We start from the raw sequence: 26,152 nt of genomic DNA on the forward strand, positions 1-26,152 counted from the left end.
GCGGGCGACGGGAGGACACCCGGACAGAGTGCTGAAGGAACAAGTCTTCACACCGAGAACTCCACGTCCAGGAGAACCGGTCTTCAAACGCGGAGAAACCAAGACCGCCCCAGATAAGCGACAACTGGACGGAACCGGCCGCGGCCCATCTGGCCTTCGAGAACCACGCGGGTCCCCCGGGCCGGAAGGAGAGGACCGCGCGGCGCCGCGAGTCCACGCAGCTGACCGTCCGGGGGAATGACACGGCAAATGGACAAAGCAATCCCGGGTCTCTCCCGCGCCCGCTGAGGGACAACGGCACGCGGGACGGAGCCGGACAGACAGACAGACGGACGACGCACGGAGACCGCCCCGCCCACGCGGCAGGTTGGGAGCCGCGGAGCCCGCGCTCACCGCACCGTCTAGGGCAGCACGGGCCGCGGAGCCCGCGCCGCACACGCACCTTGGTTATCTCGTCGGAGATGCTGTAGTCCAGGAACCTGAGCAGCGTCAGGTAGATGCGGAACTTGTTGAGCAGGGAGGGCAGCACGGCCGACAGGAGGCTGTCCGTGTACTCCTCCATGTTGGGCGGCACGAGCTGCGGCTGCAGGTGGATCTGGCAGTCCGCCTGCGGAGACAAGCGCCACGCGGGTTCGCCGCGCTCCTCCACCCCCCGGACGCCAGGAGGCGGCTGCGTCCGCATCAGCCGGCGAAGGAATCGGGGACGACTGTCCCTCACGGGGGGGGGGGGGGGGGGGGGCACTTTTTACCACGAACCCACAATCGCTGGGACGCCCTCAGCGCTCATGGCTAGAGTGAGCCCTTCTTTGGTTACCGACCCCTCCTGTCCCCTCCTCGACAGGACGAGCGACACAAAGGCCGCAAGCCTCTAAAAAGCAGCTACTTAAAATTCTTTCAAGGTTTCCTTAATCTTGGAATCTGTACTCTGTGTCTTACTGGATCTGCCTTTCTAGAAACCCCATAAAGCAAACCACACTTTCCCACAAAAAACCTACACATGGGCCACTTCATTCTTGTTCACAAGCAATTTCTCATAAATCACAGTGACCACGAGTTCACAGAGACTGTACACCTCTGGAAACAACTGGGCGTACTTCTCAACATGAAAAAACTCAATTAAAAGCTCTCTTCATCAGTCACTCTGATGATTTACCAGAGCATTTCACCATAAAGCACAAAAATAATTACCATGTCATCGGGAACATTTTAAAAGGAACTCTAAAGTATTTCTCACGTTAGATTGACAGAAAACAATGGGACCGAGACAGTAAGAACAAAGGTCTAGATGTGAATCAGGCAATTTATAGACAGCTACTACTTTCTATGCCTGGATGTGGGAGTTGCTGCGCCCAACAGCCTTCCTCTGCTTGTCTTGTGATTTCCCATATCTGGTTCCTCACAGACGGGTTTTCATCCTCCAGGCAGGAACAAAATAATCAATTCTCTTACTAATAATCAGCAGCCCCAATTGTAAAACAAGTTTAACCTCTCAATAACAAGTCGTGCCAAGAAACACAACAAAAATACAGGGATCCTTCCAAGGTAACCTCCCTCCATCTTACAATACCCCACCGTACCGGAAGGAGTGACCGCCCCTCCGAAGTAATAAACACATTAATATTGCAGGGGAATTCCATCTGGTGGTAACTGAAGTCATAATCCACCTTTTGCCACGTTATTAGGTTGCTCAGGGCAGTCACATTATGAACACCTAGGGGAAAAAATTTTTTTTTTTTGCTTACTTGATTTTAATCACCTAAACAAATGCGTTAAGACATGACATTTCTACTGCTTTAAAAAAAAAAAAGAAAGAAAGCAACAAAAGTATCTCACGCACTGTTCAACTTCCTAAGCTAAATGTTCACTAAGTAATAGGCTTCACAGACAATACTGGTCAACCTACATAAATGTATTTTGGGCCCAAGACCCCCCAAAATCTAATCTAGCATCTTGTATGCAACTGCGCATAAGACAGGTTCCCAGTAAGCATAATCACTTTCTGTATGGTGTGTTCACAGGTCTAGAACAATACGGTAGAACTAAAATGATTTTTATGCAAAGAAGTAAAATTACTGAATTTTACTGATTTTTTATATTCATCTGTGTCTTAAGGATACCCGTCCACACTATTTTTTTTCTTCTACCTTTACCTTTTGAACTTACCGCCAGCAAAGTGTCTTCTCAAATGTCATTTGAGCACAAATAAAGCAACCAGTTTCCTTGCCAATTTATAACAAGTTCCATAACTGAGGTTAGTTCAACCCTTCCAACCTTTTTCCAGAGTCTTTGATAAAAAAATTTTAAACTTTACACTCACAGTAAAAAATGGTTTATTAGATCTTCTCTACACTTTTCTTTTAAGCTAACAGATGACTGAAGGCAAGATCTCCTTCTCAGCCTCTCAAGAGCAACTTGCAGCGTCCTTGTCCCATCACTGTACCATGTTTACAGCAGGACAAAACCCAGCCGATGGACACGGGCTGTGAGCGGACAGTTCCCCCATTAGACAAATTCACATGGCAAGCCTTGATCTTAAATACTTGTGAAATGTGAGTGTCTCTCGATCAGTGATTCTTCTACAAGTCATCACCAGATCTGGCTTTCATGGGAGGTTAGACATGAAGGGAGACACCCGTGTCTGTACCTGGCGTATCCAGCTGCCCTTGCTCGAGGAGAGTTTCATCAATCACGAGGGAAGTGTTGCTCGGGAGCTGCAGGAGCCCGCTGACCAGGCGGTTGGCTGTATAGTCTTTATGGGGGATGAATTTCAAACGGTTCATGTTCTCTATAGTCATTTGCAGACGAAAAGACTGCAAAGAGAAATTTTTTTAATGAGCGAGAAATAAAATTTCCTTGTTTTCAGAATACATATTTGGGGTTAAATACTTTCCTTTTGTGTATAAGGAAAAATCTTAATTTCTAAGGATGTAGTTTCGTGGCTTCTTGAGCTCTTAAAGCAAAAATGTTATATATACACCTTAAATAATAAAGCTACATCTTTTTTTTTTTTTTAAAGATTTTATTTTATTTATTTGACAGAGAGAGAGATCACAAGTAGGCGGAGAGTCAGGCAGAGAGAGAGAGAGAGAGAGAAGCAGGCTCCCGCTGAGCAAAGAGCCCGATGCGGGGCTCGATCCCAGGACACTGAGATCATGACCTGAGCCGAAGGCAGCGGCTTAATCCACTGAGCCACCCAGGCACCCCATAAAGCTACATCTTAAATAAGAATTTCACTATTCTATGTGCTGTTTTATTCTCAACTGTTTTGTGCAGTATTCTTAATTTCTAATTTACCAGCAAAGCAGAAACAAACGATAGATAATTCAGATGCATCTGCCAAATATTCAGAAGCTTGAATTCTTCTATCTAACGCAACTCCAGGCTAGCAAAACAGAAAATATTTATTTATTGAAGATGGGAAGAGAAAAGCTTAATTTTCTTCAGTGCTCCTGGAGTTAAAGTCATTAAAATCACAGTCATTCCTCAGACTCCTGCTGTCGCAAAGAGAGCTGAGGAGCAGAGCGCGCTGCGCGGGGCCGGGGCGCTGCAGGTCCTAGAACGCGCTGTAGGCCGCCTCCTCATCCGACCTTAGCCCAGGGTCTGTTAGACCCCTTCGCACCCCCTCCGGCTCTCTGAGCCCACCAGTCAAGGTCCTCTGCACCCTGCTTCACACTCCACTCTCCCCTCCTATCCCTCCAGCCTAAACAGAAGTTTGTGTGGTAAGGGCGGGGACTGGAACTGGGAAGAAGAGGGCCGAGGAAGAGAGAAACTTTCAGAATTTACGGGATTACTGTACTATGGCTCAGTGATGCAAAGAAAATGGGGCAGAGAGCTGGGAACATTTTATAGATAGAAGCCAACAAGCCCTAAAGAAGCCCAGTCTGTCAAAACACAAGGGGCACACGGCAGGGTTTAGGTCCACATCAGCAGAAGCAGGTCGCGCATACGGAACCCACCGTGAAAACGAACAAGATATGAGCGAGCCAAGTGTTCAGAAAGAGTTCGGCACCAGAAAAACACACAAGAGGAATGGAAGGGAGTGGGATATGGTAACAATGAAAGAGTGAAACCCACAAACCCACTACGAAGCGATGCAAAATAAAAAGATCAAAAAGGAAATAACTGGGAGCCTGGGTGGCTCAGTGGTTTAAGCCGCTGCCTTCGGCTCAGGTCATGATCTCAGTGTCCTGGGATCGGGTCCCGCATCGGGCTCTCTGCTCCGCGGAGAGCCTGCTTCCCTCTCTCTCTCTCTGCCTGCCTCTCCATCTACTTGTGATTTCTCTCTGTCATATAAATAAAAAAAAAAAAAAAAAAAAAATCTTTAAAAAAAAAAAAGGAAATAACTTACATTTAGAAACGTAACTCGTGCCCCGTCTGTGCACTCGGCTGCTGCTCGGACTGGATTTCCTTCCCTTCTCCCCAGAACTCACTCCGCACCAGCCTGTCTGCGTGCCTCCAGCTGCCGAGCGCACAGCTGCCTCAAAGCCTCTGTGCCTGTCCTCTCCTCTCTCCCAGCACGGACATTCCCCCCAACAGAGCCGTGCGGCTGTGCTCCCACACTGCACACGTGAGCAACTCTCCCCCAGCCCCGTGCTCCCCAGTCCCCTTCTCCTGGGCCTTTATTCTTCCTGTGGCACTTCAATGGCAGATTCTGTATTTACTTATTATCTGTTGGTCTTCTACTACGATAATCTAAAATCTGACTATTTCAGCAATTCCCAAAATGTGGTCCAGGGAACTCCCAAGGAGTTGCTGACACAATTTTTATAGAATCCACGAGGTCAAAATCATGCATGGATAAAAGACCCATTCGATATGCAGGACAGACCAATGAATTTACTACAGCAGAGTATAAAAAATTCATTGAGGACATTACAAATTTCACACTTGTAACTATCCTTCAAGAAAATGTTATGTAGGGGGACGCCTGGGTGGCTCGGTCGGTTATGTGTCTGGCTTTGGCTCTGTTCATGATCCCAGTGTTCTGGGATTGAGTCCCGCATCGGGCTCGCTGCTCAGCAGAGTACCTGCTTCTCCTTCTCCCTTTGCACCCCCTGTGTTTGTACGCTCTCTCTCTGACAAATAAATAAAATCTTAAAATTAAACAAAAAAGAAAAAGAAAAAAGAAAAAGAAAAGGTCATGTGGGCAGTTTTAGTCCAGTATCCAAGAAATCCACAGCTATCCAAAAAGGCCAGCTTTCTGTCATATACTTTATTCAAAACATCCTATTACGAAAGACTGAATGCAGAAAGGGTTCTTCAATTCAGCGGTCTTCTATTAATCCAGGTATTAAAGAGATTGGTAAAAATTTTAAACCGTGTCACTTTTATCACTAATGTTCTTTGAATTGGGAAAATGCTATTGTTAAACAAAAATATTTTATGTTCATATGTAATTGACATATTGATATATTTTCATGAATCTTTTAGTCTATTTTTAGTTTTAATTTCTACTACAGCAAACTGGTAATAAAAACAACCCAGACAAACTACACCTCTTTGAGTCCTCCATACTTTTGTCAGAGTGCCAAGTGAGGCAAGGAGTGTGAGAAATGCTAGTCTGTTTGGTTCACTGCTGTTTACAGGCCTGGAACCCTCCAACGACACGGTCACATGAATGATCTATTTTAACCTCTTAAATCTCCAAAAGAAGAAGTGATCAGCATTGTCAGTCACATGACGAGTCAAAAGCAACTCTATCCTTCCCAGTGTCTCACCACCACACAAACCCTGCATTCCACACACCCTGGCAAACAAAGGCAGCTCGACTTTCTAAACAGGAATTAAAAATTGGGGCCATGGAGATAAAGATCTTTATTACCTCAGCTAAATGAATTATGCTCTTGTAATTCAGGCTAAATTTATTTAAAGACTTACGATTTAAATGCACACAAAGGACAGATACCAAATTGCACAAACTGGGATCAACCAACAGCATAATTTTAAGGGATTTACTTGCAATCGTGCCGTAAGAGTCACAGAAATTTGTGCTAAGGCAATAAAAGAAAAGCGAAGTGTTTCGGGGTGAGTATGTAAATTGTGGAACCTGGCAGGCTTTGTTTCCCCTTAATAAGATCTATTACAATTTCAAATTTAAATACTTGGGTTGAATGAAAGACAATTAGATGAGTTTTTAAAGTGTGCTCAGGTTTTCTTTTTTTGTTTTAATTTATTTGAGAGAGAGACCAGAGCAAGCAAGAGAGAACATGAGTGGAGGGGGGAGGGGCAGAGGCAGAGGGAGAAGCAGATTCCTGAGTAAGGAGCCCAACATGGGGCTCAATTCCAGGACCATCGGATCATGACCTGAGCCAAAGGCAGATGCTTAACTGACTGAACCACCCAGGCGCTCCAGTGTGTTCAGATCTCTAATAATTACTATTTATATAATAATTTTTATATTGATCTTACTGCTGGAACAAGATGTTGAATAATCCGGTACAAGTGTTCTGTGAAGGTACTATTCCGTGGGCAACCACTCAAGTTAACTGTGAATTTTCCCAGTGGAAGAACATCTCTTCTTGTATACCTAGAAAAAAAAAAGATACCTACCAGTAAGATATTCAGGTGGATTCCAATTTCCATTGAAAAGCAACCAAAGATTAGCAAAATATTGTCATTAAAAATAAAGCAAATTACTCTGACCAGTTCACTTATCAGAATAACAATAATAGCCAGCATTTGCGCGTGAGCATTGCGCATGCGCCAGGACTGTTCAGCGCTTAACTGTCTCGTGTAATTCCCAGGCTCTCTGAGGCAAGTCACCTTCGCTGTACGGGTGAGAAATCTGAGACAGAAATCTGAAGTAACATGCCCGAGTTCACACAGCAGGATGTGGGAGAGCTGGATTTGAACCTGTGGGGTTTGGCTCCAAAGCCTGTGCACTCAACCACTATGTGCTGCGGTCTGAAATCCTAGCCGAGGCAGGATGCGGAGAGCAAAGGCACTGACTGCAGGGTCATTTGGAACTGAGGGAAGTTAGGAAACCAGCATTTACGGAACTAGGACAACGGTCTACAATGAAATACCGTGCAGCCATTGAAAAGTTCATGAAAAATTACAAAGGAAGAATGTTTAAGACATAGTAAATGATAAAAACAAGATCAGCGTTTAGAGTACCACGGAGACCTGTGCAGGGATGTACGCATATGTAAACAAAAAAGATGAAACAAACACGAGCCAAATGTGTTAACGGAGATCATCTCTCAGTGGGTGAGATGACAGACAGTTTCCAGCTTCTTTATGCTCCTGGAACTTGCTGAAAACACTCATTACTTCGGAAATCAGGAACCAGAGACCTGCGGTGGGGTGGAAAGGAGGTGAGCACCTGCCCCTACAAATGACATGTGCGCACGTGGGCCTTGCAGAGCTGTGGGATGAATAAACCGAGAATTCAGAATGCAGAAAGAATAAAACAGCTCATTTTACTTATCAGCCAGGTTCTCGGTCTGACTGTGGCTCTTATATTTAAGGGAGACATAATCAAAGGTTACATGTGAAACAAAAAAGGTGGACAAAGAATGTGTGATTTGATGTAACACTTGTCACACTGGATAAAAACCACCTGATGATGCAGCTAATGAACTGTAACACCGACGGCCTGAGCAACCTTCCTGCTCTCCCGCGCCGTCGGCACCACCCCCCACCGCCAGCCGCCGGGAGCCCGGGAGCCCGGCACTTACACAGTGGAGATGAGATGCAGGATCAGGTACTCGGCGGCCAAGCTGTCTCCCAGAAGCGCATGCGTGAGGAACCCAAGCAGCTCTGCGCGGATGGGAGACAATTCGGACATGAAACCTGAAACGACTGGAGAAGGGAGGGAGACCACTCAGACACACACACCAGCCCCTCCTGAGTGTCTCAGGCTAAGAAGGAAAAAAAAAAACAAACCCAAGTGGAACAAAGCACTAAAGTCACTAGACAACTAGTGTAGACTTAAATACTGGTCATTAAGTGATGCCAATCTTTGAGATAAGACAGTGTGTAAACTCTTTTTTGCCTCATCTTAATAAAGAGAATTAATGGGAAGGAAAACGGGCCAAGGTCACGGCGACTACTAGAGAGACTGAGGCTGAGCACGAGGATCTGGCTGCCTCGGCCCCACCGTGAGCAGAGCACGCGCCGCAGGCGGCTCCCGCCCAGGGGCCCACGGTCTCTGGCTCCCAAGGCATTAGCACTTACACTTACAGGTTTTGCTCTCCTCCTTGTTAAGGCAAGCGGGCAGTAAAGGATTGATGTGCTGCAACTTCTGGGCTAAAACCACGTGAATTCTTGGCACTAATGAAGCAGGAGGACTGTGCACTCTTTGCTCCTCGGCCGTGTCCGTGCATTCCATGGGATCCAGGAGTGAAGAGGCCTCCCTGTGGAGAGAGGAGAAAGTCACAAGTCACAGCCACATCTCTGAACATGAGAATTCAAGCCACGAACAGTTCCACCTGTACGTCTCCCTAGAGAACGGAAAATGGCTCCTCATTCTCAATGGTCAGATCACACAGTTCTCAGGCTAGTTAGGTCACACAAGGATATATATGTGTTTTTCAAGAAAAAGAACACTTCCACTGAATATGCTGTAGCTGCAGTTAATGGGATAGAGCACATCACTGGTGAAGAGCGTCTGTGTTTTGAAATCACTTCTTCAGCGGAGACATGAAACGCTTCACAGCATGTCTCAAAAACCAGGGTCTTTTTCTCATAAGCCATTAGGCATCTATTACTCAGTGTGGAAGATCCATTCATCTCTTAATCTTGCTAATTGTTTTTCCTAACTTTTATTCCTCCACGATACCTCCCTTGAATAGTGAGTAGTCAAGCGGTGAAATGAAAAAGTGTGAGTTCTTCAGATTTGCTAAATAAATTAGCAGACAATGGATTTACCGTGATACAACTGAAACAAATCACTAAGATGTGTTTAGAACTTCAGACTTCACAGGCTGCTCTACAGAGTTACCCATTCACATGACCGCCTGCCTCACACACAAGGACGACGACAACCGTACGTGGTCTGGCCCATGTGCCAGGCAGTGTCCTTCTCTATGCACACACCAATTCGTTAACGCCTCACCTACCCTAGTCTCCAGTGAGGAAGGTGAGGCCCTGCAGAAGTCACGTGGCCGGTAAATGGCCACACCAGGATGGCACCCCAAGACATCCAGCTCTCTCTGGGCACTAAGTGGCTTCAACCAATGAAGTGACTGAAGCAGGAAAATCATCATCACCAGAAACAGCCAAGGCAAGCAATTTGCAATACTATTATTAAGGAATGCTATTTAAGTTTATTTAAAGTTGTTTAAAAATGTCTGTGTCCCCCCTTTTATTGTAATAGTGAAAAGTAAGTTCTTCTTATAGGGAAACCAAGCTGAATGTCCAATACCCAACAAGAAAACTGTTATGTTGGGGGGGGTGGTTCTGACTCCATTCCTCAGCAAACTCAAGATAAAACAAGAAGAATGAGGAAGATCTGGATTCTCAGGATATATTGTTAGCTGTGGAGAGAAAGTGTAAAAGAATACATATAATATGCTATCTTTTATATAATAAAGGGGAATAAAATATACACGTGTCTACTTATTTTTGCAAAAAATACAGTAAAGATAAAGGCAGAAATAGGTTGGTTCTCTATGGAGCTTGAGTGGGAACAGGGCAGGGGAGATGGCACCCCTACATTCTTTGTATATAGCTCTGATTTGGGCAACAATGTCATTGTTTTCTATACTTAAAAAATCAAAACAAAGGAGAAAATGTTAACAGATTTTAAAAGTTTAAAAATTAAACTCTTCAAAACATGTACCACCACTTTTCACACAAACTTAGTGTATGCTCTAATAAAAACTCATGAATATGTTAAAAAAAAAAAAAAAACCGGAAGGACAAAAGAAACACTCTGAAGAGAAATGCAATGGAAACCAACTGAACCTAAACACATAAAATGAATAATGAGCAAAAGGACCAAAGGGGAAGAAAACTCACCCCGGTGATTTTAGACACGGCACCCTAACTATACGCCTCATTCTAAAATAAAAAGAAATGGAAACCAATCTTGGATGCGAGTTATAAAGTTTGCTTTTTGCAGCGGTATGGACTGCTGATTCTGAGATTACCTTCTCTGCACTGTGGAAGGACGTTGAGAACAATGAGAGTCACGCTTCTTTCTGTTAGAAGAGGGGCTACAAATACGGGAAGGGAGAACATCTGAGTGCAGAACTGGAACTGGAAACACTGAATTCACAGTTCTGAGAGACTTGAAAATACATGAAGATGCATGTGTACGGGTATCTAAATGTGCATTTACTTGTACGTGCACAGTGTGCGCGTGTATGTATTTCCTAGCCCCGCCCATTAGAAGGGCAGAGAAGCAACACCATCCTGATACCAGTGAGCACACAAGCACTCAGATCTTGACTTCTAAATAAAATTCCTCACTAAAACAAACTGATGCTCCTTAGAAAAATGGCTGCTACTGCAGCCGGAGAATAGGAAGGACAGATGAGGTTGAAACAGCATATGTGCCAGGAAAGACATTTTCAAAAATGAGGTCATGTCAGCAAAGACGCAGAGCCTGCTTACAATGACTCTCACTAGCCAAATGAGGAAACCTGAATCTTGAGCACCAGACCAACAGCCACACTGATATAAACAAATTACTTAAGTAAACAAATGAGAAGGAAAATCTCTCTTCTAACAGAAGGCCAATAAACAAGTGTAGAAGGAATGACTGAAATAGAAAATCACCATCGGTTATTACCGATCAAGAATCATCAATGGACAGGGGCACCCGAGTGGTGCAGTCGGTTGAGTGTCTGACTCTTCGTTTCAACTCAGGTTGTCATCCCAGAGTCGTGGGACTGACCCCTGCACCAGGCTCCATGCTCAGCGCGGAATCTGGTTGAGATTCCTCCCCCTCTCCCTCTTCCCCTTCCACTCATGCTCTAACTAAAAATAAAATAGAATCATCAATGGATATTAAAGTAAGTGGATGAGGGACACGTGGGTGGCTCAGTCAGTTAAGCGTCTGCCTCTGGCTCAGGTCATGATCCCAGGGTCCTGGGACTGAACCCAACATGGGGCTCCTTGCTCAGCAGGAAACCTGCTCCTCCCTCTTCCTTTGCCTGCTACTTCCCATGCTTGTGCACATGCCCGTGCACACTCTCTCTGACAAATAAAATTTTACATAAATAAGTGGACAAAAGTTAAATAAGAAAATGGATATTAATGTAATCTCCAAGTACCTCCTTCCAAATCACTTATTACAAAGTGAAAAACAGTAACTTTATAGGACAGAAACCTGGCAGATGCCACCTTAACCAAACAATCAAAATTACCACCACCAATAGTGCCGCACGCGGACATCAGGTGCCTCCTCATATGACAGCCCAATTCTAAGCAGGAAGAAACAGCACATAAACCCAAACAGATATTCTACAAAATGACTGGCTGTACTCTTCAAAGGTGTCAAGGCTCCTCAGGTGAGGACAAGGAAAGACAGCCATCTGCAACCAGGAAACGGGCCCTCACTAGACACTGGATCTGTCAGCACCTTACTCTTGGACTTCCCAGCCTCCAGAACAGTGAGAAACGAATTTTGGCGAAGTTTAAAAAAAAAAAGGTGTCAAGTTCAGGAAAGACAGAAGTCGAGGACTGTTCCAGATTAGTGGAACATGTGACCCTACGGATCCTGACTCACGGAAAAGAAGAAAAAATTTAAAAAAGAAAAAGAAAAAAAAACAAAAAACAAAAAACAAAAAACCACCAGAAGAAACAAGACTGAGATAACTGGTGAAATTAAGTATGAAGTATGGATTAGTGTTTCTAATTTTCTAAAAGTTCCTAATTTTGATAGCTGTACTCTGACTGCATAGGAGAAAGTCCTTGTTCTTAGGAAATACAGACTCAAGTATTTAAGGGATAATGTACGCAACTTACTCTCAGGTGTTTCAGAAAAACATGTACATATACAAAAATGTGCACATGTAAGAGAACAAATGAATGACAGAGCGAATGGGGCACTAAGGGTTAACAACTGGTAAATCTGGGTAAAGGGAGAAAGCTCTTTGTAACATTATCTTCCAGCTCTTCTGTAAGTTTGAAATCTTATCAAAATAAAGTTACCCAAAAAAGAACAAACAGGGCGCCTGGGTGGCTCAGTGGGTTAAGCCGCTGCCTTCGGCTCGGGTCATGATCTCAGGGTCCTGGGATCGAGTCCCGCATCGGGCTCTCTGCTCAGCAGGGAGCCTGCTTCCTCCTCTCTCTCTGCCTGCCTCTCTGCCTACTTGTGTTCTCTGTCAAATAAATAAATAAAAATCTTTAAAAAAAAAAAAAAAAAAGAACAAACAGACTCACCTTTCATCATTATTCAGTATACTTAGCACAGGATCCACAGATAGGACACCATATAACTCAAGAACATCATTGACTTTGAAACAATCCCAGTCTTCATAGACCTGACAGAAGATCGTAAGAAATCACATTGTTAGGACTAAATAACACCCCAAAAAATCATAAAATATTAGTTTTAAGGCTAAAGAAATAATATTTTAGATTTTTAGGTCAGGAAATGGAATTTAAAGCCATTCTTTTGTTTCATAAATTGAAACCAAGAGAGATAAAATACTTGCCTGAAGTCATTCTCCTAGTTAGCAATTAACACTAAAACAGAGGACTCCTGACTCCCAGACCAGGGTCTGTTGTCAATACACCACACTACTTCGAAGAGGCTTTCCCAATGGATGACTAACATTACAAATGTGCATGACTGGGTGCTTGGGTGGCTCAGTCAGTTATCGGCTCAGGTCATGATCCTGGGACAGAACCCCACGATGGGTTCCCTCCTCAGCAGAGAGTCTGCTTCTCCCTTCCCCTCTGCCCCTCCCTCCGCTCGTGCTCCCTCTCACTCTCAAATAAATGAAAAATAAAATCTTAAAAAAAAAAACAACAAAATCTTAGATCCTGTGCTAAGTATCTCAAAATCTATTCAGAACACCAAGAGAAGGGGGGGAAAAAAAGAAAAACAGCTGCAGGATTACTAACTTTGGACTTACTCACCAACTACACACCATTAGGAGGGTTAACACAAAACTCAGAAAGGCCATGAGGGTTTTCAAAACTTTCAAAACTTTCAAAGTTGGGTCTTTGATGGACACTAGTAACTGTCAAAGCCTCCTCTTGGTGAGGCTGAATCGAAACATGGCAGGAAAGCAATCCTCACTCTGGTCCCTATGGTACAGAACTGAAGTGCCACTTAAGTTAAAACCACAAAATAAAAGAATGGAAATTCTCAATGATCATTTCTGAAACTTACATTGCTTGATTCACCTATCAGGATTAAAAAACCAGGGTAAGCAAAATAGAACAAACTGCCAACAGATTTTTTGCCTCTATTTTATTTTAAATACAAATGAGTAATAGATTTTGATGACAAGAATGCTGAAAAAGTTAGATATTGTTGGAAGCTGGAAATGACATAGGAATTCACATGAATTTTTAAAAAAACTGTTATACTTCTGTGTTCAAAATATTTTTCAATTGTTTTTTTAAGTGAGCTCTACACTCAACATGGGCCTCAAACTCAAAACCCCAAGACTAAGAGTTGCGGGCTCCACCGACTGAGGCAGCCAAGTGCCCCATAATCTTCAACTGAATTTAAGAATGCCATGGTAGACAGAACATGGCCTCCCAAAGAGGTCCACATCCTACTCCCTGCAATCTGTGAATAGGTTACCTTATAAGCAAAAGGGGGTAGGAATAAATTCAAGACCCTGAGATGAAAAGATTATCCTGGATGATCTGGTTGGGCCCAATCGAATCACAAAGGTCCTTTCCAGGAAGAGGTGACTATGAAAACACTCTGGCTTTGAAGATGGAAGAAGGGGCCCCAAGCCAAGAAATGTGAGCACTTCTAGAAGCTGGAAAAGGCAAGAAAACAGATTTTCCCCCAGATCATTTAGAAAGGAATGCAGCCCAAAGGACACCTTGATTTTTATCTTCAGTGACATCAATGTTGGACTTCTGACCTAAAGCCTGTAAAATGATAAATTTTTGTTGTTTTAAAAGCCACTGACGTGGTGAATATTCACTCCAGCAGCCACAGAAAAAAACCACAAATGCTAAGAGTACTCCATATTAACGTTGAGACACATTCCACATCTACATCAAGGTCAGGTCTATAAAAGGTTTAGTACCTTCACAAGGCATGCAGGGCCCTTCTCCCCTGGCAGTGGAAAATTCAGGTCAAAAGGAGAAGAGAGGTTCAAGAAGTTCAGCTGTTGGCCAGTAGAAGCTTCAGTTTCTAAACGTTTTGGCTCTCCACACCACTGAAGACCACCAACACTCCCTAAATTCAAAGAACAGCACTGCACTTAGTCATTTTTAAGGCTTCCTGGAGAGAAAGAACATTCCTAAAGAGCCTTTCAAGTCTGATATAAATGATGCTTCTGAACACAAAAAAACTTCAAGTTGTTACAGTTCTTAAGGAAGTAAGATATGCTAACAAAACCCTTTGTCTGACCTAAAAGAGAACAAAGATTATGAAGATCTAAAAAATTTAATCATTTCTCCCACACAACACAATGGCAAAAAGCTCCCCTCTTCAAATCTCAAGTATATTTTGAAAGTTAATATTTACAGTTACTTTGACAACTTTAATCTAAAGATGTCTACTAACAACAAACCCGCCTTGGTAGAACATACTTTTTTCTACTTACTACTCAGAATAAAATCATATAGCAATACATTCATTTACCAAATATTTGTAACATCCATTGTGTAGTAGGAATCAGACTAGTTGTTGGGGACACAAGGATGATTTTAAAATTGCCCTCTATCCCTGAAGTGGTCACAGTTTAGGGCTTATAACTAATTAAAATCAACATATAGCCTGCCACACCATAAAATATTGTTCAGCAATAAGAAGGAATAGACTATTGATACACAGATTAATCTGGATGGATCTCAAGTTTTGCTGACTGAAAAAAGCCAATCCACAAAGTATACATACTGTATGATTCCATTTATGTAACTTACCATTATTTTTTAAGGTTAAGCTAGACCGGGATCTTTTCTTTTCTTTTTTTTAAACTGAAGTATTCCCGACTATGCAACACTCTTGCAATAAAATAACATTGGTACAGAGATGAAGAATGGGTTAGTGTTTGCTAGAGATTAAGGACTTCTGGGGAGGGGAGAGGCAGGAGAGCAGTGGGCAGGACTCTACAAGGACAACTCTGAAAGATGTGGGCGATGAACCATTCTGGATCCTGACTGTGGTAGTGGTCCCATTAGTCTACATGTGCCGACACTGCCCAGAACAAAATACACGCACACAAATAACTGTGTGTAGGAAATATAAATCTAAGGTCACTGGGCGGTAGCAATGTCCATTTCCTGGTTACGATATTCTACTAGAATTATACAAGATGTTACCATCAGGAGAAACTTATTTCTTACAGCTACATGTGATCTACGCTTATCTCAAAAATATTTTTAAAATATATATAGCTTGAAAGATTCCTGAGAAACCAACAAACAAGTTACATTGTAAATAAATGATGCACCCAAATGTACAAAAAACCCTACAGTAGGACATCCAAATAAAAACAAAAAGGGGGGGAGATCATCAGTTGCTTAGATAACAGAATTACCATATATCCTGGATTCTAATGTTATTTATTGTTATGATACACAATTAATTTTAATAAGCATTTGGGGGGGTGGAGAAAAAGACCACCACATTTGTACAGATTTACTATAACATTCCGATGTTAAAAACATTAAAGTATGCCTTAACTCTAAGGAAATATATATAAAGTAGGAAAAACATGGCTAAATGAAATTCATTAGTAATTCTTTATTTACCACTCTCAACCCAATCTTGCAGATGCCCCCTGACTAGACTGATTTGTTTGAACCCCCCCCCCAACCCTTCAAAACTTGCCCTCTGAGGATGGTGCTACAGAGAAATGACTGGCCATAAAAGGAGGAATAATGACAAACTTCTCTACCTGCTGCAATAAAGAAACTCACTATTGTTAAACACTGTGATTGGTAAAACCAGGAATGAAATATGCCAATTCTGAAACTATCTCATGCTCCTCGGATGTTCCAAACTTTGGTCTCCGTGTTAATCAGAATTTACTGGGTTTTCAGCATGTTTCAAGATAAACCACTACAAATGTGTGTACATAGAATAGAACTGTGACTATCTTAAGGGCTCTCTGGTCTCAAGTTGAGAACGAAGTTACCTAGTGCCCCACAATTTCATGGTTTTCCTCCGATGTTTTCAATCTTACTAAATTAAAGTACCACTATCTTGGGGTGCCTGGGTGGCTCAGTCCGTTAAGCATCTCCCTTTGGCCCGGGTCATAATCCCAGGGTTAGGTACCCTGCCTTATAAGGAGTCTGCTTTTCCCTCTCTCTCTGCCCCTCCCCATGCTTGTGTGCACACATGCACACACTCTCTGTCCCTCTCATGAATAAATAAAATCTCTTAAAAAAATAAAAATAAAAAATAAAGTTCTACTATGTCCAAAGGAAAATTAAAAAGGATGTTTTCAGATATTTAAAAAAAAAAAAACATTTTCAGGATAAACTACTAGACTTCCATATTACTTAGGAGCGGAGATAAAAATATAAAGAATGAGAAAAAGACCTTTGTCCACTAACCACCTGAGACTCTTAAAAACTAACAGGAAAGCAGACACTTCTCGCTAAGTGATGCCTAACTGCTCAGTTATGAAGCACGGTTTGACCAGAGTATTGCAAAAATTCTCAAGACTGTTTATAACAGCGATGAACTTGAATGCAAAGGTTGTCAAATTGCTGTCATTTCCTAAATCTAGAGCTGTATCACACAACAATTAATTCTGGAAATGGACCTGCGGGAGAAGTGAACAGAAAGCCTGCTGGCTCACACCACCTGCTTGCCTGGCACCTGCATGTTGGTCCTTCTGTTTATTGGGCTGTAGGTCCATATCTTCGTCATCTTCGTAACTCCTCTTGTGACGACTAGGAGTGTAGGATGTTGAAGGACTGACTCGAGCTTGGTTTGCATTAACATAGGCGTTAAATGAAAAGTTAAGGAAAATCTATCAGGAACTGAGGAATATCCTAAGGTATGCTAATTCTAGGGCTAATAAAAGATTATTAGTTTGGCAATTTGGCTAAAATTAAAACATCCTTTTAAAAGACTGGACTTCCAGTTTTGATCATGAGAGTAGCAGCTTAACCTCATGCCCCCTACCTGTGCTATATATAAAGAAACTATACTACTGGACAAAAGTTATGAGCAACTGTTTTCAGTAACTGAACATCATAAGGGAACATAAGGTTATAGTTCTTCAATAAGGAAACACACCAGTAAACTCCACACCCTTCCCAGCTTTCTCTTGGGAACACTTCCCAAACCGCAACAAAGAGAAGCAAGCACCCTGCCCTTGCACGACAGAGAAACAGAGCACACTGTTCTGGGCTCCTAAGCAACTGGAAGCTGCAGAAAGTAACAGAGGCAAGAGTTGCAGATAAGACCAAGAAACCTGTGCAGGCTCCATTAGGGGCTTTGGCTGAACATAACACCATGGATGTACAAGTCAGGATTCCTTGAGGGCTAGCAGGGAACAGCTGCTAGTTGGCTGGGAGCTAAATGGAGATTCGGGACTTCTACAATACTAGTACTGGACCCTGATGGACAACCTGGGCACTGAGGTGTGACCAGAAATAGCACATTTCATGGGTAAGGACTGTGTCCTACAGACCAAGGGCTATTCCATACCCACCTTAACAAATCGCAAAAACAAGCCATGACAAGGTCAAAGTGATCCACTTACATCACCTGCCTGTCAGAATAGAACGCAACATTCTTGGATGGAAGACAAAACCGAACTCTCTACAATGTTGTACATCAGCATACAGTAACACATTACTAGTTATATATGAAGAGGCAAGAAAATATGACCTACAATCAGGATTAAAAATAACCAATAAAAACAAACCCAAAGATGACTCAGATACTGGAATTAGCCGACAAAGACACTAAAAAGGCAATCTAAAATTCACTATTTTTTCATATATATATATTGAGCTATGTTTATGTTCCCTTTAAACCTTATTATGTTGAGATATGTTCCCTCTAAACCTTAAAATTCACAATTTTAAAAGAAAATATAATCGCTTCTTGGCCTTTTGGCTATGATCAAGTGTAGTATCTGGTCTTATCAGTTTAAAAGAAAATATAGACAAGATCCATCTAAGTGGCTCAGTTGGTAATGTGTCTGCCTTTGGCTCAGGTAATGGTCTCAGGATCCTGGGATGGATCCCCACATTGGGCTCCCTGCTCAGCGGGGAGTCTGCTTTTCCCTCTCCCTCTTGCCCCCACAACACGCTCAATATCTCAAATAAATGGTTAAAATCCTAAAGAAAGACTGATGAGTCAAAGATGAGGAATGTTAGCAGAGAAATGGGAACAATGGGAAAGAACCAAATGAAAAAATCAAGAACTGAAAGGAAGATATCTGCAATGAAAACAAAACAGAACAAAAACAAACAGAATCTCAGTTACCTGGAGGTCAGTAACATCTAATGATTATGTGACTGAATTCCTAGAAAGCGAGACAATACAAGAGACTGGGACAGAAAAATATTTGAAGAAATAAAGGCTGAAATCTGAAAAATACCAGTCCACAGATCGAAAATCTCGAAAATACCCAAGCAAGATAAAGACAAAAATACCCACACCGACCCACATCACAGCCAAACTGCCAAAAACCGCAGAGAGAGAGAGAACATCAGAAGTAGCCGGGGAAAAACAAAGATGTCACACACAGGGATAGAGTAAAATGACGGCTAGCCCTTCATCCAAAAGCAATGGGGACCAGAGGCACCTGGCAGGTGCAATGGTTTGAGCATCTGACTCTTGATTTCAGGTCAGATAATATCTCAGGGTTATGGACTGAGCCTCGCATCAGGCTCCCCACCCAGCATGGGGCCTCCTTAAGATTCTCTCTCTCCCACTCCCCACACTCACGCTCTGGATCCAAAAAAAAGGCAATGGAGGCCAGAAGACAATGGAACAAGACCACCAGAATGCTGGGGAAGGAAAAGAGCTGTCAACCCAGAATTCTATAACCAGCAAAAACATCCTTCAAAAATAGAGGTGAAACAAAGACATTTTTCCTTGAACCAAAGCTGAAAAATTCATCACCAACAGATCTGTACTTAAAGTTGAGTTAAATGACTCCATTTAAAAAAAAAAGAACAGAGCTAGAAATGGTACATACCACAAACACATACAAGACACTTTTTCCTCATTTCCTAATTTATGTAGAAGACAAATTTTTTAAAGATTTTTTTTAAAGATTTTCTTTATTTGACAGAGAAGAGAGTACAAGCAGGGTGAATGGTAGGAAGAAGGAGAAGCAGGCCCCTGCTGAGCAGAGAGCCCAATGCAGGGCTCAATCCCAGGGCCCTGGGATGAAGATCTGAGCTGAAGGCAGATGCCCAACTGACTGAGCTACTCAGGCACCCTTTTTTCAAGATTTTATTTATTTGACAGAGAGAGAGAGAAAGAGAGAGAGAAGCTTGATCTCAGGGGCTTGATCCCAGGACCCTGGAATCATGACCTGAGCCAAAGGCAGACGCTTAACCAACTGAGCCACCCCGGCGTCCGAAGACAAATGTTTAAAGCAAACAGGGTAATATATTGTGGGCTCTATAGTTTAAGTACGAATGAAGTATAGGACACCAGCAACACAAAGAATGAGGGGATGAATGGAAGTAAACTGCTGTAAAGATCAGGAACAAAAAAGAAATCACAAGGGAAATCAGAAAATATTTTGAGTTGAATGATGGTAAAAACAAATCAAAGTCTGGAATACAATCAAAGCAGTGATTAGAAAGAAATATATAGCCTTCAATGCTAATATAAGAAAAGAAAGATTTGAAATTAATGATCTGTGCATCCACTTTGAGAAGCCAGAGAAAAATTAAAGCCAAACTAGCATAAAAGGAAAGAAGAGCAAAAGTCAATGAGATAGAAAACAGAAAATTAAAGTTGGTTCTCTGACAAACCACTAACAACACTGATCAAGAATATAAAAAAAAATTAATGAACATTATTATAAATGAAAAGAGATCATTGCTAGATATCCTCCAGACATGAAAAAGAAATTAAGGAAATATTATGAAAAGCTTTGTTACTGACATAAATTCAACTAAGACTAAATGATTTTGAAACAATTCCTTGAACAATACAACTTATCACAACTGATACACAGAAAAAACTGTTAAAAAAAAAACTAACTAAAAATCTTCTCACAAAATGCCAGCCCCCAAACTGGAAACAACCCAAATTCTTACCAAGTGGAAAAAATATAAACAAATAAAATCAGCAATAAAAAGGAATGAGTAACACACACACACACACACACACGGATGAATCTCAAATGTGTTATGGAGAACAAATAATCAGACACAAGACTCTGCATGAGTCCATTTTTTGGCATACAGAATAGGTAAAACCAAGCTACAGTGAAAGAAATCAGGACAGTGGTCACAAAAGGTGAGTGAGGTGCCTAGAAAGACACAAGGGAACTTTCTGGAACAAGTACTTTACTTTCATAGGTGTAATTTAAATGGGTGTGCATTTGTCCACTCAAATGCACCCTTAAAATCTACATATCTCAGGGTATGTGAAATGCACCTAAAAATAAAAGTACACCAAGATGTTTCCACATCTCTCAATGAGCCAACATGTTGTTTCCCCTTAAGATTTGAAACTATGTTTTTATTTAATTATGGTACTTTTTCAGTATCTTTAAATCCATGGTGGGCTCAATCTTTTTAACAGTATTTCACTACAGGAATGTACCACAATTTTATCATTTCTCAATGACGCATACTTTGGTTGTTTTATAAACTTTTTTGTTTAGGACAAACGAAAAACATTTCATTAAAATAAAGCCAAGTTCTGTAAATGAAGAACAATTTTTTTCCAGCTTATTTTGTTGGTGTAAAAACACTAAGTTTCAAAAACTCAAAATTTAATTGCAGTTTTTTCAATTAAGAATATAATCAGGAACCACTCAACACAGAAGAAACTTTAGATAAAGGATATTTCTTTTACCCACGTAGATTCTCCAGGCACTGGGACACAATAGAAAGTCTGTCTTTCCAAAGTGGTAGTTCGTGGGGAGTTTAAATCAACTTCTTGTTGAGGCTGTGATATACACAAAAAGCATATTTAAAGTTTTATTAAGAAAAAAACAAAACTTTAATTAGCAAACCACATATTCATGTTATTTACAAAACCACAGTAAATACTTCACATTAAGAATTAAAAACTAGGGGCGCCTGGGTGGCTCAGTTGGTTAAGCAACTGCCTTCGGCTCAGGTCACGGTCCCGGAGTCCCGGGATCGAGTCCCGCATCAGGCTCCCAACTCCATGGGGAGTCTGTTTCTCTCTCTGACGTTCTCACCTCTCATGCTCTCTCTCACTGTCTCTCTCTCAAATAAATAAATAAATTCTTTAAAAAAAAAAAAAAAAAAAAAAAGAATTAAAAACTAAATACCAAGCCCAAACCCATTTAAAAAAAAAGGACATAAAATCATTTCATATGCAACCATCAATATACTACCTTCCCTTAAGTCCATAATACATCTCACCCTGTCACAAAATTAAATCTTTTAATAAACAGGATCCTTTATTTTTTTCAAAGACAAAGCACTGTCTCTTTCATAGACCTTATCAGTATCAGCCTATAAAATAGGAACTTAATGAAATATTCATTAGCAGTAACTCTGACATGAGATTTCAGTAGATTATATTCCCCAGAAAAGGAATGTTCTCCATTTCAAATATGAGAAAATCCTAAGACATAGAAAGAACCCAAGATGCAATATTAAAATATTACTTCAAAAAGCACATATTACTTTGAGTACATATATTACCAAAAAATCTCTTAAAAGTAAAATAAAATGTATACTCCATTTTGGTGGTGGGAGGAGGGACCCAAGCCAAGGCACATCAAGTTTCATCTGAGCTAGTATGTACAAGCAGGGCTTTCTATGTGTTTCTTTCTTTCCAGGCCCAAAGTATTCCTGGTTTGGTGCTTCTACTTATTATTTCTAGCAACACAATACAAACTCTTTGCCTTCAGCAGTGTCACACGTGGACAGACTCACCTATTTTACTTTCCTATTTCCAGATGCTGAGATTACTAGCTTATGGTGATACTCCATTACTGTGTATTGATAGATGAGGCTAATAGGACTGAGGGCTCCTCAAATAAGGGACACAGCAACTATCTGTAAAGCTGACACATTAGACTTGGCACCACATTTTACTTTATGGAAACACTCTCAAAGAAAAAAGATATTGGGAGGCCTCGAGTTCATTATGTGTTAATAAGATTAGCAAATCGGGGGCACCTGGGTGGCTCAGTGGGTTAAAGCCTCTGCTTCGACTCAGGTCATGATCCCGGGGGTCCTGGGATCGAGTCCCGCATTGGGCTCTCTGCTCAGTGGGAAGCCTGCTTCCTCCTCTCTCTCTGCCTGCCTCTCTCCCTACTTGTGATCTATCTGTCAATAAATAAAAATCTTAAAAAAAGAAAAAAAAGATTAGCAAATCCAACTCATGATCATGAGTTCCCCTAAATAATTATATGAAGTTACATTTTTGTTTTACAGAATCTTTGCAGCAACCTTTCATATTAGGGCTGTTCTGCTGTCCAGACTGGCCCTGAGCTAGGACATTTTAATCAGGCACAGCCTCTACTGTGAGTAAATGTGCTAGTATTAGGGTTTACAAATCAATCTCTTGAGGTTTGGGTAAGCAGGAGTCAGACTCCCAGTATGTAAAAAGCCCCACATAATGTGACTAAACTGGGAGTCTGGATCACCAAAGCAGAGAACTAGACCCAGAATGGGGGGGCTCCACCAATGTGCCACCTTTCTACTTAAGCACCTGCTGATCAATCCCCACCTGTGATACTTTGATTTTTTTTTCCCCTCAACGACTGACAATTACCACCAGTTTCAGTAGAACCACACAAAAAAACAATTTTTAAAAAATGCAGATATACTGTAGTGCCTCTATAACTGCTTTTCTAGTAAGTTTCTACCTCAAGACTATCCCTTTCATAACCACAGTTATATCCAGTGTCTTCCACCTTCTTGCCTCTCCCATTACTGATATGTAAGTTTCCCTTACTTCTCTTTATCAAAGAAAGTTTAAATTTATTAAAAACTTTCTTCCTCCTAGGAAAAAGCTGCAGGACGTAATGAAATTTAATAAAGCAAGTGTTAAGCCCTAAGTTAATCTTCCACTTTTACTTTAAAAGAATTTACCATAACCCTCTAATTTTGAAACCAAGTGTACAGATATAAGGAAAAGAAAGAAATTAGTTATTTACAATACTCCACCTTTTAAGAGATTTTTAAAAGATCAAAAACTTTAACAGAGAAGCTTAAATAAAAGATAAATAAAACATTTCACATGACTTCTTAGAACTTATTTACACACAAAATAAATACACTTAAGATCAACCAAAAGAGGGCGCCTGGGTGGCTCAGTGGGTTAAGCCGCTGCCTTCGGCTCAGGTCATGATCTCAGGGTCCTGGGATCGAGTCCCGCATCGGGCTCCCTGCTCAGCAGAGAGCCTGCTTCCCTCTCTCTCTGTCTGCCTGCCTCTCTGCCTACTTGTGATCTCTCTCTGTCAAATAAATAAATAAAATCTTAAAAAAAAAAAAAAAAGATCAACCAAAAGAAATAAATTCGCTGCTTAGGAAGTTCTTAAGATGTTTTATATATCTTAAGAATACATACCCCACACTCTGCTACATCTCTGTATTTTCCAAAATGAAGGACCTATGATCCAAAACAAAGGATAACAGCATCATGTCAGTGTATCTGAATCAAAACTACCATAAACAACACAAGGATAAAATACCACTAATTAGAAACAGAAATTTTCATGAAGAAAAGCAATACATACCCGTGCTTTTGTGTTTCGGTTAACTGTTTCATAAACTCCCATGTAAAACTCAGGGTCAAACATATCCTGAATCATGCAACGAAACTTCACAAAACTGTTAGGTTTCAGATAATGAAGGGGAACTTCATTCAGTGATGGTACCTGCAAGGAAAACAAGTCAATAAAATGTTCTTATCCGTAGAATGTTAAGCACATATACAGAGGCTGTATATCCAGAAACACCCCACCCCCCGCACCACCTCCCACCAAGCCCCATTAGGAAGCCAGTGATCTCAACAGTCAACATAACAAAAGTGCTGGACACAAAAGTATTTTTTATGTTCCTCCAAGTTTGTATAATGACATCCGACTCTAACGTAAAACGATGCTCTTCCTTAAAAACACTTCTCAAGCAGCAGAAAGGCATTTGCTTTGTTGAGCTCTTCGCTTAAGACTCGTACATACCAATTTTCTTTAAATGAAGATAATAAGGATATTCAGGACTCAAAATTACTAATTTTTTTGGTCTTAGAAAGTAACGTGGTCAAACACTGCCACCTAGAGACTCCAACACAGAAGCACTGACTTGCTTGAATCTAAATTTCAGCTGGAAAAGTGCAAAATCTTTTAATACATACGCACTTAAAGGGGAAGACACTACACAGGAATGTATACAGTTTAAAATTTTAGCACTTACTTCAGCAGCACATATACTAAAATTCTGGGTGGATTACCACTCTACTGAGAGAAACTGAAAGCCCAACCCTCTCCTCTGAAAATAGCAATAAACTTACCCATTTAGGAGCATTATTTTCCTTCAGCTTTTCCTTAAAATATTCAATTACTTTCTTCTCCCAGTCAGGATTAACTCCATTTTGAGCTGAAAGAAAAACGGACTTTTCAGAGCCAAAGGGACAATAGCTGACAAGACTATGTTCAGGTCACAACCTCGTGGAGCGCTGCCACACTGGGCACTCGGGAAGCTGTCCTGTTGAGGGGCTGGTACAACTGGCCAGTGCTGGCCTGGCGCAGGCTCTCAGGAGCCAACAACCTCGTTGAGACTTCCCACAGAATGAGATACGAAGCTACCTGGACAAAGCACAGTGCTCTTTGGAAACATTTTTATACACATTTTCCTCTTTCTAACTACCCTAAAATGAGAAGGTGTTCTAAAAATTTTTTTTCAATTTGGGAATAATTTCAAACTTTCAAGAAAATCACATGAAGAGTACAAAGAACACCTGGTACTTCCTGCTGTGTCTTTGCTCCATTTGCTTTCTCTCATCCCTCACATGTATTTTCCTGCCCGTCTGAGATGAAGTTATACACATCATATACCTTTGCGTCTAAGTATTTCCATGTGTGTTTCCTTTGAACAAAGAGATTATCTTACGTAGCTAACAGTACTGTTACCCACCTCGGGAAATTCAAACCGATACCACACTTTCTCTCTAAACTACCACCACCCTCCAACGCCGCCCGACTGCCCTTTCTCCTCGTCAGGGCAGGAGCCAGTCCAGGAGCACGTACTGCTCACAGCGCTCATGTCTCTCTAATCTCCTTCAGTCTGAACAGTCCCTCAATCTTTCCTCATCTGTGTTTTATGGCATTTATGTTTAAGAGGAAGACAAAACCTGTAAAAGAAATAGAGAATGCTCACTTTGGGTTTGTCTGATGTCCACTTAGGATCAGACCGCCATTGTGCACGATCAGTCAAACTGTTCCATTAGTGATGCTGTGTCCTTGTAATGGAATCATCTAGAGACAAGAGGTCCGTCTTCCCCTCACTGATGATGTTCACTTTAATCACCCAGTCAGAATGACAGCCAGTCTCCTGACAGTAGGTCACTTTGTTCCCTTTGCAACCATTAAGTAACCTGCCAGAGACACCTGAAGACCATGCAAAAAGTTTTATGACTCTTGCCCCAACCCAGTTATAACAGCCACTGACAACTCTTACCATGAGTGAAAAATTATGAGAAAGGTGTTTTTAATGTCATATTAAAAATAAGAAAACCGGGGCACCTGGCTGGCTCAGCGGGCAGAGCATGTGACTCTTAATCTCAGGGCTTTATGTCCAAGCTGCACGTTGGGTATATAGATTACTTAAAAATAAAACCTTAAAAAAAAATGGTAAGAAAACCAAGGCTTTGGGGAAAAAATTATGGGAACTGGTCAAGACCAAAGAAAATCACTGCCAG

The 26,152-nt window shown here is 41.5% G+C and overlaps 1 protein-coding gene and 1 pseudogene across 2 annotated transcripts in view; one reads left to right on the forward strand and one right to left on the reverse strand.

The window, feature by feature from the left end:
- Window positions 1–26,152, reverse strand: part of MCMBP (minichromosome maintenance complex binding protein) — a 48,591-nt gene that overhangs the window by 4,173 nt on the left and 18,266 nt on the right. The window contains exons 2-14 of one of the 2 annotated variants that reach the window (XM_032313708.1): window positions 24,746–24,831; window positions 23,973–24,113; window positions 23,804–23,845; window positions 21,095–21,196; window positions 16,904–17,048; window positions 14,172–14,323; window positions 12,334–12,434; window positions 8,179–8,357; window positions 7,680–7,803; window positions 6,409–6,526; window positions 2,645–2,810; window positions 1,578–1,711; window positions 443–607 (exon numbers count right to left, since the gene is read on the reverse strand). In XM_032313708.1, coding sequence (XP_032169599.1) covers window positions 443–607; window positions 1,578–1,711; window positions 2,645–2,810; window positions 6,409–6,526; window positions 7,680–7,803; window positions 8,179–8,357; window positions 12,334–12,434; window positions 14,172–14,323; window positions 16,904–17,048; window positions 21,095–21,196; window positions 23,804–23,845; window positions 23,973–24,113; window positions 24,746–24,831 — 1,655 coding nt within the window. The remainder of the gene's footprint in view (window positions 1–442; window positions 608–1,577; window positions 1,712–2,644; window positions 2,811–6,408; window positions 6,527–7,679; window positions 7,804–8,178; window positions 8,358–12,333; window positions 12,435–14,171; window positions 14,324–16,903; window positions 17,049–21,094; window positions 21,197–23,803; window positions 23,846–23,972; window positions 24,114–24,745; window positions 24,832–26,152) is intronic. The other variant, XM_032313710.1, reaches the window with a different exon arrangement.
- Window positions 18,150–18,360, forward strand: LOC116573826 (annotated as a pseudogene).

Source organism: Mustela erminea, chromosome 14 (genome assembly GCF_009829155.1).
Source record: "Mustela erminea isolate mMusErm1 chromosome 14, mMusErm1.Pri, whole genome shotgun sequence".
NCBI lineage: Eukaryota > Metazoa > Chordata > Mammalia > Carnivora > Mustelidae > Mustela > Mustela erminea.